The 15,085-nt window shown below is 36.4% G+C and overlaps 2 protein-coding genes across 2 annotated transcripts in view; one reads left to right on the forward strand and one right to left on the reverse strand.

Moving 5' to 3' along the window:
* RNMT (RNA guanine-7 methyltransferase) overlaps positions 1-15,085 on the forward strand; it is a 131,429-nt gene that overhangs the window by 94,124 nt on the left and 22,220 nt on the right. The window lies entirely within an intron of this gene.
* MC2R (melanocortin 2 receptor) lies at positions 1,188-11,869 on the reverse strand. The gene is made up of 2 exons (XM_061448858.1): positions 11,792-11,869; positions 1,188-2,769 (listed from the first exon to the last, which is right to left on the reverse strand). The coding sequence occupies exon 2, from the start codon at positions 2,626-2,628 to the stop codon at positions 1,669-1,671; it is 960 nt and encodes a 319-aa protein (XP_061304842.1). The 5' UTR covers positions 2,629-2,769; positions 11,792-11,869; the 3' UTR covers positions 1,188-1,668.

Raw genomic sequence — 15,085 nt, forward strand, 5'->3', positions numbered from 1 at the left:
GGGTTTTATGGTACTGTAGGTCTTTTGTTTTGCCTTGTCTTTCATATTGTACATTTTTTTCTTCCCTCCCTCCCCCAGGTCTAACTGTCATTTCTTGCTGTGCACCTTTACATTTGTTCTGCTTTTGATGGAAAGGAAAAACTTCTCATTAAAATAAAATATGTGATTACAGCTGAACTCCCTTCTGAACTCACATTTTATAGATAAAAATTCTTTGTAATAAATACATAGGTTTGAAAATTTTTCATCTCAGTATCTTTCTTCTCATTTAAGATATTTTCTTTGCTGAGTTTACAGAGGCTTTCTGGTTTATTGTCCCTTTCTTATAGTTTTATCTGTAAGCCTAAACCCACTTGAATATGTATGGTTGGGTCCATATTCCATATACCTTGAAATTCCTGTTTTCTTAGTGTTCCACGAGAGGAAATTCTTCTATTTATCTATGAATTCTGGTAAATGTTATTTTTTCCTCTCCTTGTTCTAGCCATGCCTTGGCATTCTTAGTTTCATGGCTGTCTCTTTCTAAATATCGTTTCTCTGGCAGAGGTGAGTAACTCCACTGACTTATTGTGATGTTAATTTCTTGCCATATGCTCTGGACTGCTCCAGGATGTTTTGCTGTAGAAAACTCTTCTGCTTTGAAGCTTTGTGAGTTTTGTATTATTTTGACAGGGACAATTCAAAATTTTCTCACTAGGATTTTGTAAATTACAAACTGCTTTGTAACGTCCTTCCATATTGGCTAGATGATTCCTTACCCAAGGCGTTTGACTTCCATGGGAGTATTTGAGTTTTGGCTCTGGTATTGTGGTTTTTGAATTCTTTGTTGTGGCATGTTAGAAAGTCATGACTGATTCAAAGTCCTTTTACTGTCTGTGAAGCTTATTATTTTATGAAAGCAAACTGTCCCAGGGACTTCCAATCGGGACATGGCAAGCTCAGTAGTTCCATTTCGTAGTCCAGACCTGGCTTTGGGGTTTTAAAATTCAATATCTGTCTTTGCTGCCACAACAACTTTATGTTGGAAAAAAGTCTTCAGTCACTAAAAATAGACTTTAAACCAAAATATATTTATCTCTTTGACTTACACTCCAAAATTCTGTTTGAAACTTAAAGAACACTAATTGCATGATTTGTAAGGAGACTAGAATTTAAAGAACAGTCATAAATTCACTTTTCCAGCATAATCCAGTTACAAGTCCGTATTTTCTAATTTATCATAGACTTTCATAGAAATGTGCAGTTTAGAAACAAATTTTCATTTCATTGTGGTTTAAACAACAGAATTTGAAAGCAGTATATGCCTTACATTGAAATAATTGATACAAAGTAAGTTGGCAGGAACTCATCTCTGGGGTAATGCAATACTCAATGCAGAAGATTTATATTTGAATTTTTCTAAAATGACATAAGATAGTTGATAGAGTTATTTTTTTACTTGCATGAAAATTGTTGGCAGAATTAACTTAATCAGCAATAATTCTGGAGTTCTGGCTGGTAAAGATTTGTTTGCATACTTAGTTTTTATGCATTTTTCAGTAGCCCTAAAATCACACAACGTATCCTGTAAGCATAGTATTACTTTGGGTATAATTGTTGGTATTTTTAACTCTGATGTTACACAGCACTCCACAGGTATGTTTCTATAATCTTCACTTCTCATGGAGTTTACCAGTTCCAGTTTGACCTGGCACAGCAGAACATCTTCTTAAATGTACTCCGTAATTCTGGGCTTCGGAAGGCAAAAATCATGGGGTCGATGATCGCATTGCACATTATGAGTGTCCCATTCACATGGAAAATGGACATGTAGCAGGCACAGTAAGGGTTATGTGGGCAAAATCTTGCTAAGAGGATGTGAAGAACAAACGGGGCCCAGCAGCAAAGGAAAACTCCAAGAAAAATAGTCAGTGTAATTGCTCCTTTCATGTTAGTTCTCTGATGGACTGTGCCGGTCGGCAGTGAGGCGATCTTTTTAGCATGAGATCGAGCCAGCAGGAACATATGGACATAGAGACACAGTATAAAAAACATCATTAAAGGGAACAGGATGGTGAAGGGGATGACTGTTGCTGCTTCATAGGAGAAGAGGGCAATGGCAATGCTACTGCCAGCACAGAACGTCCAAATGATTGCCAAGATAACCAAGGCCCTTCTTAGTGTCATGATATTATGGTACCGCAAAGCATAGAATATAGTAATGTATCTGTCTGCTGCAATAGCTAACAAGCTGAAAATTGACCCCAGTAAAGACAGAATGAACATGGAATCCATGGCATCATCCAGCTTTTTCTCAAAGTCCCCACGACGTGTCAGGTACCCCATTTTGCACAAGATGATAAAGATGTTCTCCAGAGTTTTGTACAAGCTACCTAACATATCTGAAATAGCTAAACTGCAAATGAAGAAGTACATGGGCAAGTGCAAGTTCTTATTTCTAACAACAGCAATAAGGACAAGAAGATTTTCTAGTATTCCTGCAGCAGCAACAGTGAAAAAAACTTCCTCTGGAACCACGACTGGGGTGCAGTCAGTGATATTTAAGGAGAAATCACTTCTGTTTTCAAGCGAAGGAATGCTTGTTTGCCCTGCATGTTTGATGAGGTTGGAAGGTCTCTCAGTGATCATTTCTTCTGGTTGTGGAAATTTTGTTCAGGCTTGGCTTTATTCTGCAGTTGACCTGTCAGTCAGAACATTTTTCTTTTGACAAAGGCTTTCTCCTTCCTCTGGAGCAATTTTAAGACTTAACTGAAATGTTTGGAATTTCTCCTACAATAAAACATGTAGAAACATAAATATCAAGTATAAATTTACCACACATATAATGCAAAAATAGACATTTGAAATATTACCTATTGCAATGGAATGCATGTATATCATCATCTGAGAGAGGCAAAGTTGGTTTGGATAAAATAAGAGCTTCTCTGCTGTTTCACTGAGCCTTAGAGGAAAACAAAGTGTAAATTCTCTTTTAGCTTCAAAGCAGTTGTAAAAGATCTATGTGGTTTTCTTTACCAATGAGCAACTCACGTTTACTGAAACTGATCTGACAGACTTCAAGCGTTTGGCAATCTTTACTGGCCCAGCTGTTTGCTTTGAGGAAGTCTGGCATTTCTCACAAGATTTGCAGTATTATTAGACACAAATAAGACCAATGCCAACATAAACTGTTGTCCAGAACAGTAACATGTTTACCACTGATATGTTGATGGTGAAATGAAATGCCCTCAATTTAGATGTGAACATTTGTAAATATTGATGTTTTTAGAGGCATGTTAGATGCCAGTAAGATGCTTTTCGTTTCATTTAAATTGAAACTGTCTTTGGATTTGATGAACACATTTCTAATGCAGATTAAGATTCAATGTATGATCTTTTCTTGGCTGTTTTACAACTGCCTAAATAACCAAATGTTTATTTCAGCACCAAGATGATGTTTTCCTTTCTCCATAATGATCCTGATCTAAACTACATTATAGCGTACAGAAGTCTTTCAAAGGATTAGGCTTTTTAGGATTTTTATTAATGTATAAATAGATATGATATTAATTTAGCTTGGATATCACCCATAAACAGTAAGACCCACTTTCTCTTGTTGTATTTATAGCCCCACTTGTGAAACACAGATGCTGTTGCTATTTGGGAAGTCCCATTAAGGACTGATATGTTCTCTCTCTATTTTTAAGTTTAAAACAGCTTTGTTTGACACTTTAACACCAAGAAGTCTCGAAATTCCTTCGAGCATTTGTTCATAGTCGCGGCTGCCAAACATCATGATCCACTCTGTTACTGTTTCAAAGGGAGATTTCAAAAGTTCTAATTATTTTGTACACAAATAATGCTCTCTGCAAGTGTCAATGGCTACCTGTTATTGTGACAGCTGAACTTCTTCTTGAATGTGATTGGCCTTCATGCAGATGAATGTGTTTATTTGGCCACTTTTCAACAGAAAACAAGTTTCTGACCTGGGTTTCCTAATGTTACCTGTTGAGACTGTCAGTAAGGTGCTACTTGTGGTGGAGAATGCTGAGACTTGGGCAAGCAGCCATCTTGAATTCAACTGAAACAAGTTCACTTAAGAGAAAGCATTCAAAGAGTGCCCATGCTTATCTGAAAATGAAGGCTGTGTAGTGGAATAAATGAACCATATTGAACTGCAACAAGCATGGACATTCCCAGAGACAATTAGATCAACATCTGTTGGCATGTGAAAGAAAATTACTAGCAAGAATAAGAAACTCAGCACTGTCTTCTAATGATACGCTTTTCCTATTCTCACCTGGACCTGCTGTCACAGTTTTATGATTTCTAATCCAGCAATCTGTTTAACAACTTAATTTTCACTCTTAATAGAAAGTCAACATTGACACTTCAGACAAAGCCTCATTTCAATGGGATTTATGCACGACAATCATTTGGCAAAAATGCATTTAAGTCACTACTCTTTCCGAGCTGTTTTTCAATAATGCTTCTTTGCTGATAGTCACATTGCCGAACTAATCTGCTGACAAACACGAGCGTTCCTTCACTGAAAAATTACACTATTATGAATGTCACGATATATTATATCTGCTGCTTATAACTTTACAGTAACTTCATATTAAGTACAGCATTTGGTTAGAGCAGAGAACCTATAAGGGCTTTTGTTCATTTACAGTACACTAAATAGTTACATTATATGATTTATTGCTGTTTTCAAAAAATTAACAAAAAGCCAGAAAAAGACATTCTTGTTTCAGAGATTCTAATTCCAGCATATATACATAGCTATTGCATACTATATTATTAAGGTTCCATCAAGGATCCTCCAATTATCTCTTTTTCTGATGCTTCAGTGTGTTGCATAGTCATATTTCTGTCTTAGACCTCCAAGACAGAAATATCTGTGTATTCAATGTTGTACACAAGTAGTAAATCCAGTGCTTGAGCTACACAACATACATTATATCATACATCTCCAGTAAGTTCCACATTTACAGGTTTCTTTCACTGCTACAAGTCCACCAGGTAGTGTGCATGGAGTAGTTTAACACCTCTAAGCAGTGTACGACAGTGAGAGCGCACATAGGATGTAAAACCTTTGTGAACATGATAAATGACCTCAGTGTGTCCTAAAAACTAATGGAAAAGAAGACATCTTGCAGCTTGGATGCATATTTCCACTGGCTATAGAAATTAAAGCCAAGGTAATTTCATACAAAGCTATAGGTAATCATCAGGTGAAAAGAGGTTTACTCTCCTGTGCTGTGTGCACTACCAGAGACAGCTTGGATGCAACAGATTTCCCATTCTTCCCAGTTTGCTTCATCACTGTATTGTCCAGATAAAGAGTTCAAGCCACTCACCCGCAGTACTCTCTGAAATACTTCAGATTTATCTTTTGCAGTTATCTGCAAAACCAACCCTTCACAGCTAGTGCTCACATGTCAGAACTGTTAAAAATCCAACAATTTAAGAATAAAAGAAATTGCCTCATATTAATTCCTGGCAATGGCTGAACTAAACGGATTGTACTTTTCTTGAGGTCATTCACAGTCTAACAATGTTTGCCTGACTGTAGCAAGAAATGTAAAACAGTCAAAAAGGAATAAATAACAAAAAGGACCTTTACATTTGAAACACATTTACAAATGTAGCTGTATCACAAAAATTACAAAAACCTCAACTCATTCTTTTTCCTGTCTAAATTAGGTCCTGGAGGGAGAAATCAACAGCTCGATAACACTGGATGTTCGGAAACATTATTTATCTAGAAAGAGGCAGATTCCTGAGCTAATATAATGGGCAATGAGCTGATGGCAATACTGAAGTTACTAAAAATGCATGCATTTGCAATATTATCAGCAATTTCTATCTGATTTGTAGTTATCTAAAACAAGAAAAAGCAGGAAACTGGGTGACTGGAAGCCAGCACCAGAAACTATACTGACGATATTGTACAAACTCAGAAAACAACTATAATTCAGATTACCTGTAAACTGTGTTCCTTCAGCATGATTATGTTTCAGGTCTTTACAACAATGACACTTGCAAAGCATGTTTTCATTGGTATATATTACACAGCTAAAAACCAGCCCCAGTACTTCAGCTTGTGACAAAGCTAAGAATGCCTCTGTGGGTGCCAGGAGCACCATACAGGATTAGCTTTGGACAAAAAGTTTATGTCTCTCCTTTGTGCCCAGTACCTATTAAATACAAAAGTTTAATTTTCTCTACAGTAGAAATGCAATGGCTTAGTACCTGAAAGGTCTGGAGGTAATAAATCTGCGCTTGATTTTTTTTTTAATTGGATGAAAACTTTTCATTAGATAAACAAACAACTCACTTCTCTCCATCCCAAGATGTTAAATAAACTGTCCTTTTCAGCTATCATAGCGATGAAAGTAATTTCAGCTGTGAACTGTAATGATAAGATATAGTAAAGAAAATATGTACCCTAAATGCTGAGTAATTTCCCAGCCTTTTTAAATATCTATTCATTTTTTACTAGAAAACCATAGCCATACCTCCCATTATTGGAGAGACCCCAAGCAGTATTTGCTGTCTAAATAGCTGGCAGCAAATAAAAACTGAGAGTATGAAGTAGTCTCTTCTGGTTTTGGACTACACAAAACAACTGAGATAACTAGCTGCAATATGTTTCTAGAACCATGAAATGTATTAATTCCCTGAACTTCTATGGATATATATATATTTAAAATGTAATTTATTAGGAATGAAAAAGAACAAGTGTTTTTTTTTTTGTTTCAGACACAGTGTATATATAATGTATTTCACAATCCATTCAGTACACACAGAAGTACTTGTCACTTGAAATACCATGACCTTTTCTCAATCCAAAAGAAGTCTCCATAATGTATTAATAAATGCATTCTAATGTCATTATCTCTAGCATGTCATCTCCAAAGCTGCCCAGTGTATAAACTCTCATTGTTTTAAATAAAAGTACCATGGTCATCAGGTCACCTGTTCATCCATCCAGCTTGGTTCTCTTTCTAAAACTTGGTCATAGTGGACAAGCTGTGTGTGACTGGCTACACCAGCTGGTGCTGCTTAGGATGACCTTCTTTTTCTGAAAATGACAGAAAAAGTCCCATGGATGGGAGCTGTCTACTTTTTCAGTCACTTCCATTCAAGCTGTTACAATTTTGTATCATAATGAGTTTGACAAAGTAAAACAGACAATTACCTTTTCTCTTTTTCCAGCTTTTCCAGATGTACCATACATAGAAGAAGGAAACAAACTGCTTAAAAACATTGATGTGGTGGCCTAGTTTTTAAAGCTGTAAAACAAGTGAAAGTCCCATTTTCTTCCAGGGAGGGCCCACATTTTCCCTACTCTTCCATCTATCACTGGCATACCTATAGAAACTTTTTTTGTTGCTCTTGACATTTCTGGGAAGATTTAATTCTGTCAGGGCTTTAGCTTTTCAAACCTGACCCCTGGCTGCTCAGACAATTTCTCTGTATTCCTCCCAGGCTACCTGCACTTGCTTCTAAACTCTGTAGGCTTTCTTTTTTCCTTTTGTTGGAGTTTGTCCAGGAGCCACTTGTTCATCCACACAGGTATCCTGGTGTTTTTGCCTAACTTTGTTTGGTTTATTGTTCCTGAGCTTGGAGAAGGTGATCCTCGAATATTACCCAGCTTTCTTGGGTCTCTCTTCCCCCCAGGGCTTTATCCCTTAGTACTCTAACAACCAGATCCCTGAAGAGCCAAAGTCTGCTCCCCTGAAGTCCAGGGTCCTTTGCTGTACACTGTCCTTGCTGCCCTAAGGACCTCAAACTTGATCATATCATGGTCACTGCAGCCAGGAATGCCTTTGAGCTTCACGTTCCCTGGTTGGTGAGAGCACAGTCCAGCATAGCATCTCTCCTTGTTGGTTGGCTCCTCTATCACTTGGAGAAACATATATGAAACATACTCAGCTGCATTTGTTAAACTCTTGAAGGAAACAGTTTCCTTAGATGGCCTGGATTTAAAATCCCTCAGTATTTATTGAACAGGCCCAAATAGTGCAGGAAGCATCCAAGAAGTTCCCACTTAAATTTAGTGGCAGCACAGTTCTTCAATGATGTGTAAATATTTCTACTTTTTGAAGCAAGCTGAGAAATGAAACTTGGAGCATCCTTTTTTTTTCTTTCTGTGTGTGGAGGAGAGCTGAATGGTAGCTTTGTGAGAGGTTATGGTTTCACAGCAAGCCCTGTGCCAGTTTAGCAGCTTGTCATGAGGAAAGGCAAATTTCCATCTCTCCCTTCCCATCTGCTCCTGCCCTCTCACTCCTGTTATAGCCCTTGAGCCTATACAAAATAACAATCATTAGTGTGTATATATCGTATTTTCTCCTTACACTATGGTGTGTAGTGAAAACGGGGGATGCTGGTGGTGCCGGTTGGTGCAGGGGCTGCAGCACACCCTGCTGACCTGTGAGGTAGCTGCAAGTTCCCATGACAGTAGTTTACTCAGGGTGAACAAGCTCTAACTTTGTGAGCTTTGTCAATAGCTAAATTTTTCCATCCAATTCAAACATCCCTACCAGAGTAACAATCTTTGTACAAATTGCAGCATGAGTAGCTCTTGGCTGTGAAACTCAGATGCTGTGGTTCCTCCGCTAGGGCTGATAAACTGGGTCCTTCCTCTTAGGAAGCTATTCAAGGCCCTAAAGGCCCTTCCTTTGGGAGTCCTGCCGAAAGTATCGTATTTCCCAGCAGTAAGTGAGAGGGCAAAACTGCATACATTTGATAACTTTCTTTCACGCAAAACTAAAGAATGTCCTTGCTTTAAAATAGCATTTTATGTTACAAACAAAACAGCAGTTGTGATGGAAAAAAAGTGACAACATCAATTTCCATCCTGTTCTGAATGTAAAAAGTCCCAGTTGCTAACAGGAAGTTCTCTTTTTAGGAAAGGTCTTTCATACACGAATTTCCCCTGCTTACTGCTGGGGGTACAGGTTAAAAAGAGTACTGTGTGTTCAGAGAACAGTATGATACCTGGATGCTGCTTATGTTTCATTGCTCATTCACTAAAACCTCTATCTTCTTGTTAAAGCAAACATATGCCATAGAAAACCCTAATTTAATACAGAATACATCAGTTGTGGTATTGATATAAGGACAGTCCTTTTTCTTCTAAGTATTTTTTTTTCTTAAGTCTTTAAAATTACATCCTAGGCAAAACAATATCAAATAGGCTGTGTGAAAACTGTAATGAACCATTAAGATACTATGATACCTGGTGTTTCATCTTATAATTAGTTGAGATTTTATGAACAGCTCCAATTACATACTCTGTTAGATCATTTATTCTTTTGCTTTGATCTCCCTCTAGTGTTCAACAAAATAGGGTTAGCCAGGGATTAATGACTAGTTGCAGCTATTTTGGTTCCACAAATGTGTGGGCACTATGTAACATTATGTAGCCTAATCTCAAACTCATGAATTAGCATAAAACCTAGATAAATGCTTGTTGTATAAGGGTGTTCACTGCCATATATTGTGTTGATTTACTGCATCAGAATAACGAATATATGTCCCATATGATTTCAATGTCTACTACTTGGAAAGAATTTTACACTGACAGAGACAATACTTTCAGAAGAAAACAACAAAGAGACAGAAAAAGGAAAGTTTATACATATACAAAATAAATAGAGAAAAAAATATTGTTGCATCTAAAGCCATACATATACCAACTGGGCTAAATGCTAGCAAAATCTCACAAGATTTTAACTGTGGATTCCTTATAAGCAGCATATTTAGAGTGAAATTAGGCTGCAAACCACACATGATGAAATTTAAATTTATATGTTGAAGAGAATTTATATATTAAGTTTTTTCCTGGCTTTGGAAACTACATAAAAGGAATTTTCTGACCAGATCAGAAACTGGAGAGACTGGAGGTCTTGCAAAGAATGCAGACAAGAAAATGTGAAAGATGGGTTTATCTCATATGGATAATTATTTTTCTTTTCCCCTTAAGATCAGTACTGAAATAACACAATTATATGTGTGTTTTATGAATAAAGAAAAATGACACTTTCAGGAAAGTTTTCCTAATTTGTATTTAAGGTTAGATATATTCAATATGCCATAATTTTGTTTCCAACAGCAAAAAATGCAGTAAAGCATCTAAGCAAGGCAGAAACTTATCAGCCAGGGCTACTTCTCTTTATACAATGCTAATGTAGCTTCATGCAAAACATGCATAGCCTTGCATATTTCAGCAAAGATATTGAAAGGAAGAAAAATGATAATAACTAAGAAAAGATGGGCTGAGTTCTCAATATATTTAAAAAAATCTTTATAATAGAAGGGAGGAAAAGGAATTATTTAGGATGTTTATGAATGTAATGACAAAAAATAAATTAAAACTGAGAAGTCAGGAAACATTCTTTAATTGATTAACTCCTTGTGACAGTAGAATTTTTCACATACAGTTGCTGAGACTAAGCTATGCTGATATCTCAAGTATCTGGAACTAAATAAATTTCATTAAATGTTGGAGGTTATATAAAACCTCTTGTCATAGGCACAGAACACAGAATGTGCACAAAATCATTAGTAAAGTAACCCTCTTCATATCAAGTGTCTGTACAATTTATTGAAAATGAGCAACCTACAACGAGAAAAAACTGGAACTTGTGTTAAAAATCAAGGACTGTAAATGCACTAAGGCACTAGTGGCTGGTGTTTTGCTTCCTTATCCAGTACTTGCACTTGGAAGGGGCCTTCCCTTGTGTTTATTTACTCTCCATAGAGCTGCTGTTGCTTTGTAAGGTTATGATACATAAAGAAATATAATTATTAGTCTATTGTCATTTGTAGCAATATAATCTACATAAGGAAGAAAAAAAACAACCCAGAAGGTTTTAGCAGACAACCTGCTGCACCTGCTGCAGGTAATTGCTTTGGAAGTGATGTGCTTACACCCTTTGGTCACATCCTTTGCTGTAGTAGATCAGTTGCAATCCATTGGAGTCACTTGGTGACAAACTGCAATAATCAGTGCCTACTAAATATATGTTTCTTTATTAAGATTGTAGTAGGCTGATAGATTTTTTTTTTTTAAGTATTAGATACTATGCTCCAGACTTCATAGTCTGCTTTCATTACACTGATCTTATTTGCTTCCAGAATAAATTCATTTTAAGCCTATATATAGCTGTAATTTTCTACAATGAATATAGGATATTAGAAAATTTGAATACAGGACAAATAGTTCTCTGGGGTCATTTTGAAAATCAATCAAGAGGCCTTCAAGTGACATCTCTGAGGCCACTAATCTGTTCTTATTCTTTCCAGTAAATCATTAAGTTTGGCAGTAATAATGTCATCACAGAAATATCGTTACCAACAACCATCAAGGAAATCTGTGCAGAAAAGCATTAACCATTTCTTGAAAAAGAAGTTCTGTGTTTCTGCTTTAAAGAAAGCAGTCCTCCTATGTGGTTTTAAGGAGCTACCCATCTTTTTCTCTGGCTGTGATTGCTCCAGTAATTGAAAACAAAACATCAGTTTTTAAATGACAGAAGAATGAGGGTGTGGGCTTATAGTATATCCCCTGCTGTTTAAGTGTACCCAAGTGTAAATCCAGGTATGTCTTACTGAAAAACAAAAAAGTATGCAAGATTCAGGAACTTCTTTCCTGAGAGCTACTTAAAAATATTATTGTGGTTTTTGCCATGCTACTGAGTCAATATATTTACATCTTTTTATGCTAAAAAGTAAAACTAGTGAAAAGACAAATATTAGATAAAATAAAAATAGATATATGCAGTAAATCTTCACTTACCTGCTAGTGAAACAACTTGTGAGTCAGTGTGCTGGTAACTCTGAGAGAATGGTAACTTATAAAAGAAATGAAGCCAACACAGTCTTTGCGTAAGGGAAAGATTGGAACATCTAAATCAAAGAGAAAGACAGTTGTCTCATTGGCATAACCTTGAATTAGGGTCACTTTAAAATAAATCATCCGCTGTTTCTGAAAACATTTATAAGGAAGGAAAGAAAAAAAGAAAAAATGCCAGTAAAAGGGAAAATATTCTATCTCCCAGGAGGATAACCCTTTCAGCTACTCCTGATCTTTATAATCTTCCCTCCTATCTTTTGGCAGACTGTATGTAAATCAAGGAGTCTATTCACAAAAGGACTATGGTCTGTATTACAAATAGTGTTTAAATACTCAGGTAAGTAGTTGAGCTTGTTGTCCACCAAGATTATTGTCACTGTGCGTTTTCTTCAATCTAAGACTTCTACTAAAGACAGAATTGGTAGCTGAAAAGTTAACAAGCTAGAGTGAACTCTGCAGCACTGAAGTTCAACTGTACTGGTTCGGGTAAATTTAAGTGATCATTACAGAGAACTATAATTAAGGTCATGAAGGTAAAACATGTACTGAGCTTTAACAATATTTCATGAAGAGGTGGTAGTCCCTGTTACTGAAACACATAGTGGGGGAATAGCATGAGTTACCTTAGGGAAAGATTTCACATTTGGATGTATTAAATAGTGGTTAAATAGCAATGCCCAAAAGCATAATCATATTCATAACAGTATAAACTGAGAAAATTTGTTTTCTTTCAGGAAAACCAAACAAAAGCTCAAGGCAACTACAGAAAAGGTGAATTTGGGCTCAGGGACAGAGGAAGTAATTCATCTGTGTGCACAAAGACTGGTGAAAACACAAACCCTCTGCAATCATCAGTTTGACATCTCCAGTGAGAGTTATTTGGGTCCTTGGCATATAGTAATTAGAGATGGGAAAAGACTAAGTGGCACATTCAATGGAAGGGAACTGCAGAAGAAAAAAAATTAGGAAAAGGAAAGTATGTTCATCATATTCAAGTGTCTTTCAGATTTCCAAGGAGGAAAAACGTGCCTCACTCTTACTCTCCATCTTCAAATGCACACACTAGTTTCATATTTGCTTTTTAACTTCCTTTTCTTCAGACCATTTGTACCCACTGAGTGCCATTATAATGCACAAAAAAAATTACAGTGTGCATGGTATGGAAGTATAGGATACATTCAAGAGACTGATGTCCCAGGAGTGCAGAACATTACTTTTACTAATTGTTTTTGCCTGCCTTGTCCATCATTTGTATAACCTTCTTCAAATATACCTAGTCATGGTCCTTGCTCTTGAGTGCCAGATCCAAGGGCCCTCATTTCATACCATGTCAGGCAAGACTCACCTTACAAACTGAGGTTTTTTGCACTGCTTTGGACTTTAAGATACTCATTAGGTGCCTTGGAAATTAATTGTGGAAGGTCTTCATGTCTTCTTGTGCTGTGAATTTCTGTTTTGTACTAAGAGTACAGTACATAGCCTAGCAGTTTATTACGTGCACAAAAGTTAACAGACCATAAGGTGTAATAAATAACTGCTAAGAAAAAGTCTGTAAATTTGTGTTTACATTTTATTTCAGTTGCAGTGAAAATAAATACACTGGAGGCACAGAGGCCTTTTCACTCAGCCTTAGGCAATAAATATGAATATTTTGGATCATTGTCTGAATTAAGAATGAAGTAAAGAGTAATAATCCATGGTAACAATGTTTAAGGTCCCATACAATACAACTCTCAATTTTTAGTTTTATTTAAGTCTAGAAAGTTGGAAATTACTTGCTGTCAACAAGAGGTATGTTGATTTCATTGATTTCTGGTGATTCATCAGGTTATTAAAAAGAATTGGGAATATGATTTGCCCCATGATCATTTTATTATCTTAAAATTTTTGAGCAGAAGACAGGAAAGGCTTCAGAGAGACCTTCAGGTTACATTAGCCTAGTGCTCAAGTAACCCTCTACTAATATTTCAGATATCTGTGTTCAGATATAATGTGAATGTTACTCCTACCAGCCCAACAGATCTGGGGCTGTAGGTGTGCAAGGGACAACATAGTTTCATCTAACTGGAGCTAACAAAAATCTTTGCCTCCAGGAAGCATATTGAGTACAAAGCTGCAGCAGAAAAAGAGCTCGAGTGGCATTTACTGTACTTTTGACCTAGCTATAAAGGTTCTCTGCTGCTCAGCAGAGATGTGTGATGCTATGGTTAAGCACATTGAATATTTGAGGAAACACAATGGTAAGAAACACAAAGGCTAATATTCGGAGATTTATTCTGAAGGTACTGAGCATTTACAGAGGGGATCACAGGTGAGAAATAAATTAAAACGCCCCCTAAAGACTACCCACCTAGGCACAAAACACTACAATTTTAAGCAGGTCAGTTTTTCTAATGTGTCCGTTTTTTGCTGGGAGAGAGTTTATTTTTTTCCTAGTAGCTAGTACAGTGCTGTGTTTTGGCTTTAGTCTGAGAATAATGTTGATAACACACTGATGTTTTAGTTTTGTTTTGTGAAGGGAAGGTGTGTATAGATGAAAGACTATGTCAGAGAGGGGCTGAGAGTTACTCAATGTTTTTTTGAATATTACTGTGTATAACAGAGGTACTATGATGAATTACAAGGAAAAAGCAGCTAGAATTGCATGACATAAAAATCTTGAATCCCTGTTACCACAAAGCATAAAATTTGTTATTTCTATTTATGAAGCCATGAAATCAGTAAAGAATTCTAGTTTGAAGGGTGAAAATGCAAAATAGTTAAAGAAGAACCTTATCACTTGAGAAACTTTTTTTGATTTTACCAGTTCTGTGCTCACAAAATGATAGCCAGTTTGACACTTATATTCTCTGTTTTCATCCCACTGTGTTTCAATTCCAAAGAGCACACCAGGGAATAAACAGTATTTTCACAACATGTGAAAGAGAAAAAGATCTAGAATTGTTGCAGGAAATGCTTGGTAAATAATCCAGGCTTTCAAGGAGGAGCCAAGATCAGTAAAGTTGTCTAGAAGAGAAGTGCATGAAAACTGGGACCTCAGTTGGACAAGAAAAACACAAATGCTATTTCCACAGTGTACAAAATTTTTCCATCCAGTAGGCAGGGCATACATCAGCTGCAGTTTATTAGCTATACTAAATACTCAGATATATACTGAATATTATATACTAGGTATAGTAATATACTATATAGTTTCCTGATCCTCTTGTTCCTTTCAGGTTAAGAGCAGTCATTCTC

This window comes from Pezoporus flaviventris, unplaced genomic scaffold, assembly GCF_033815535.1.
Source record: "Pezoporus flaviventris isolate CSIRO_AGI_PZ_B2104156 unplaced genomic scaffold, CSIRO_AGI_Pfla_v1 ptg000007l, whole genome shotgun sequence".
NCBI lineage: Eukaryota > Metazoa > Chordata > Aves > Psittaciformes > Psittacidae > Pezoporus > Pezoporus flaviventris.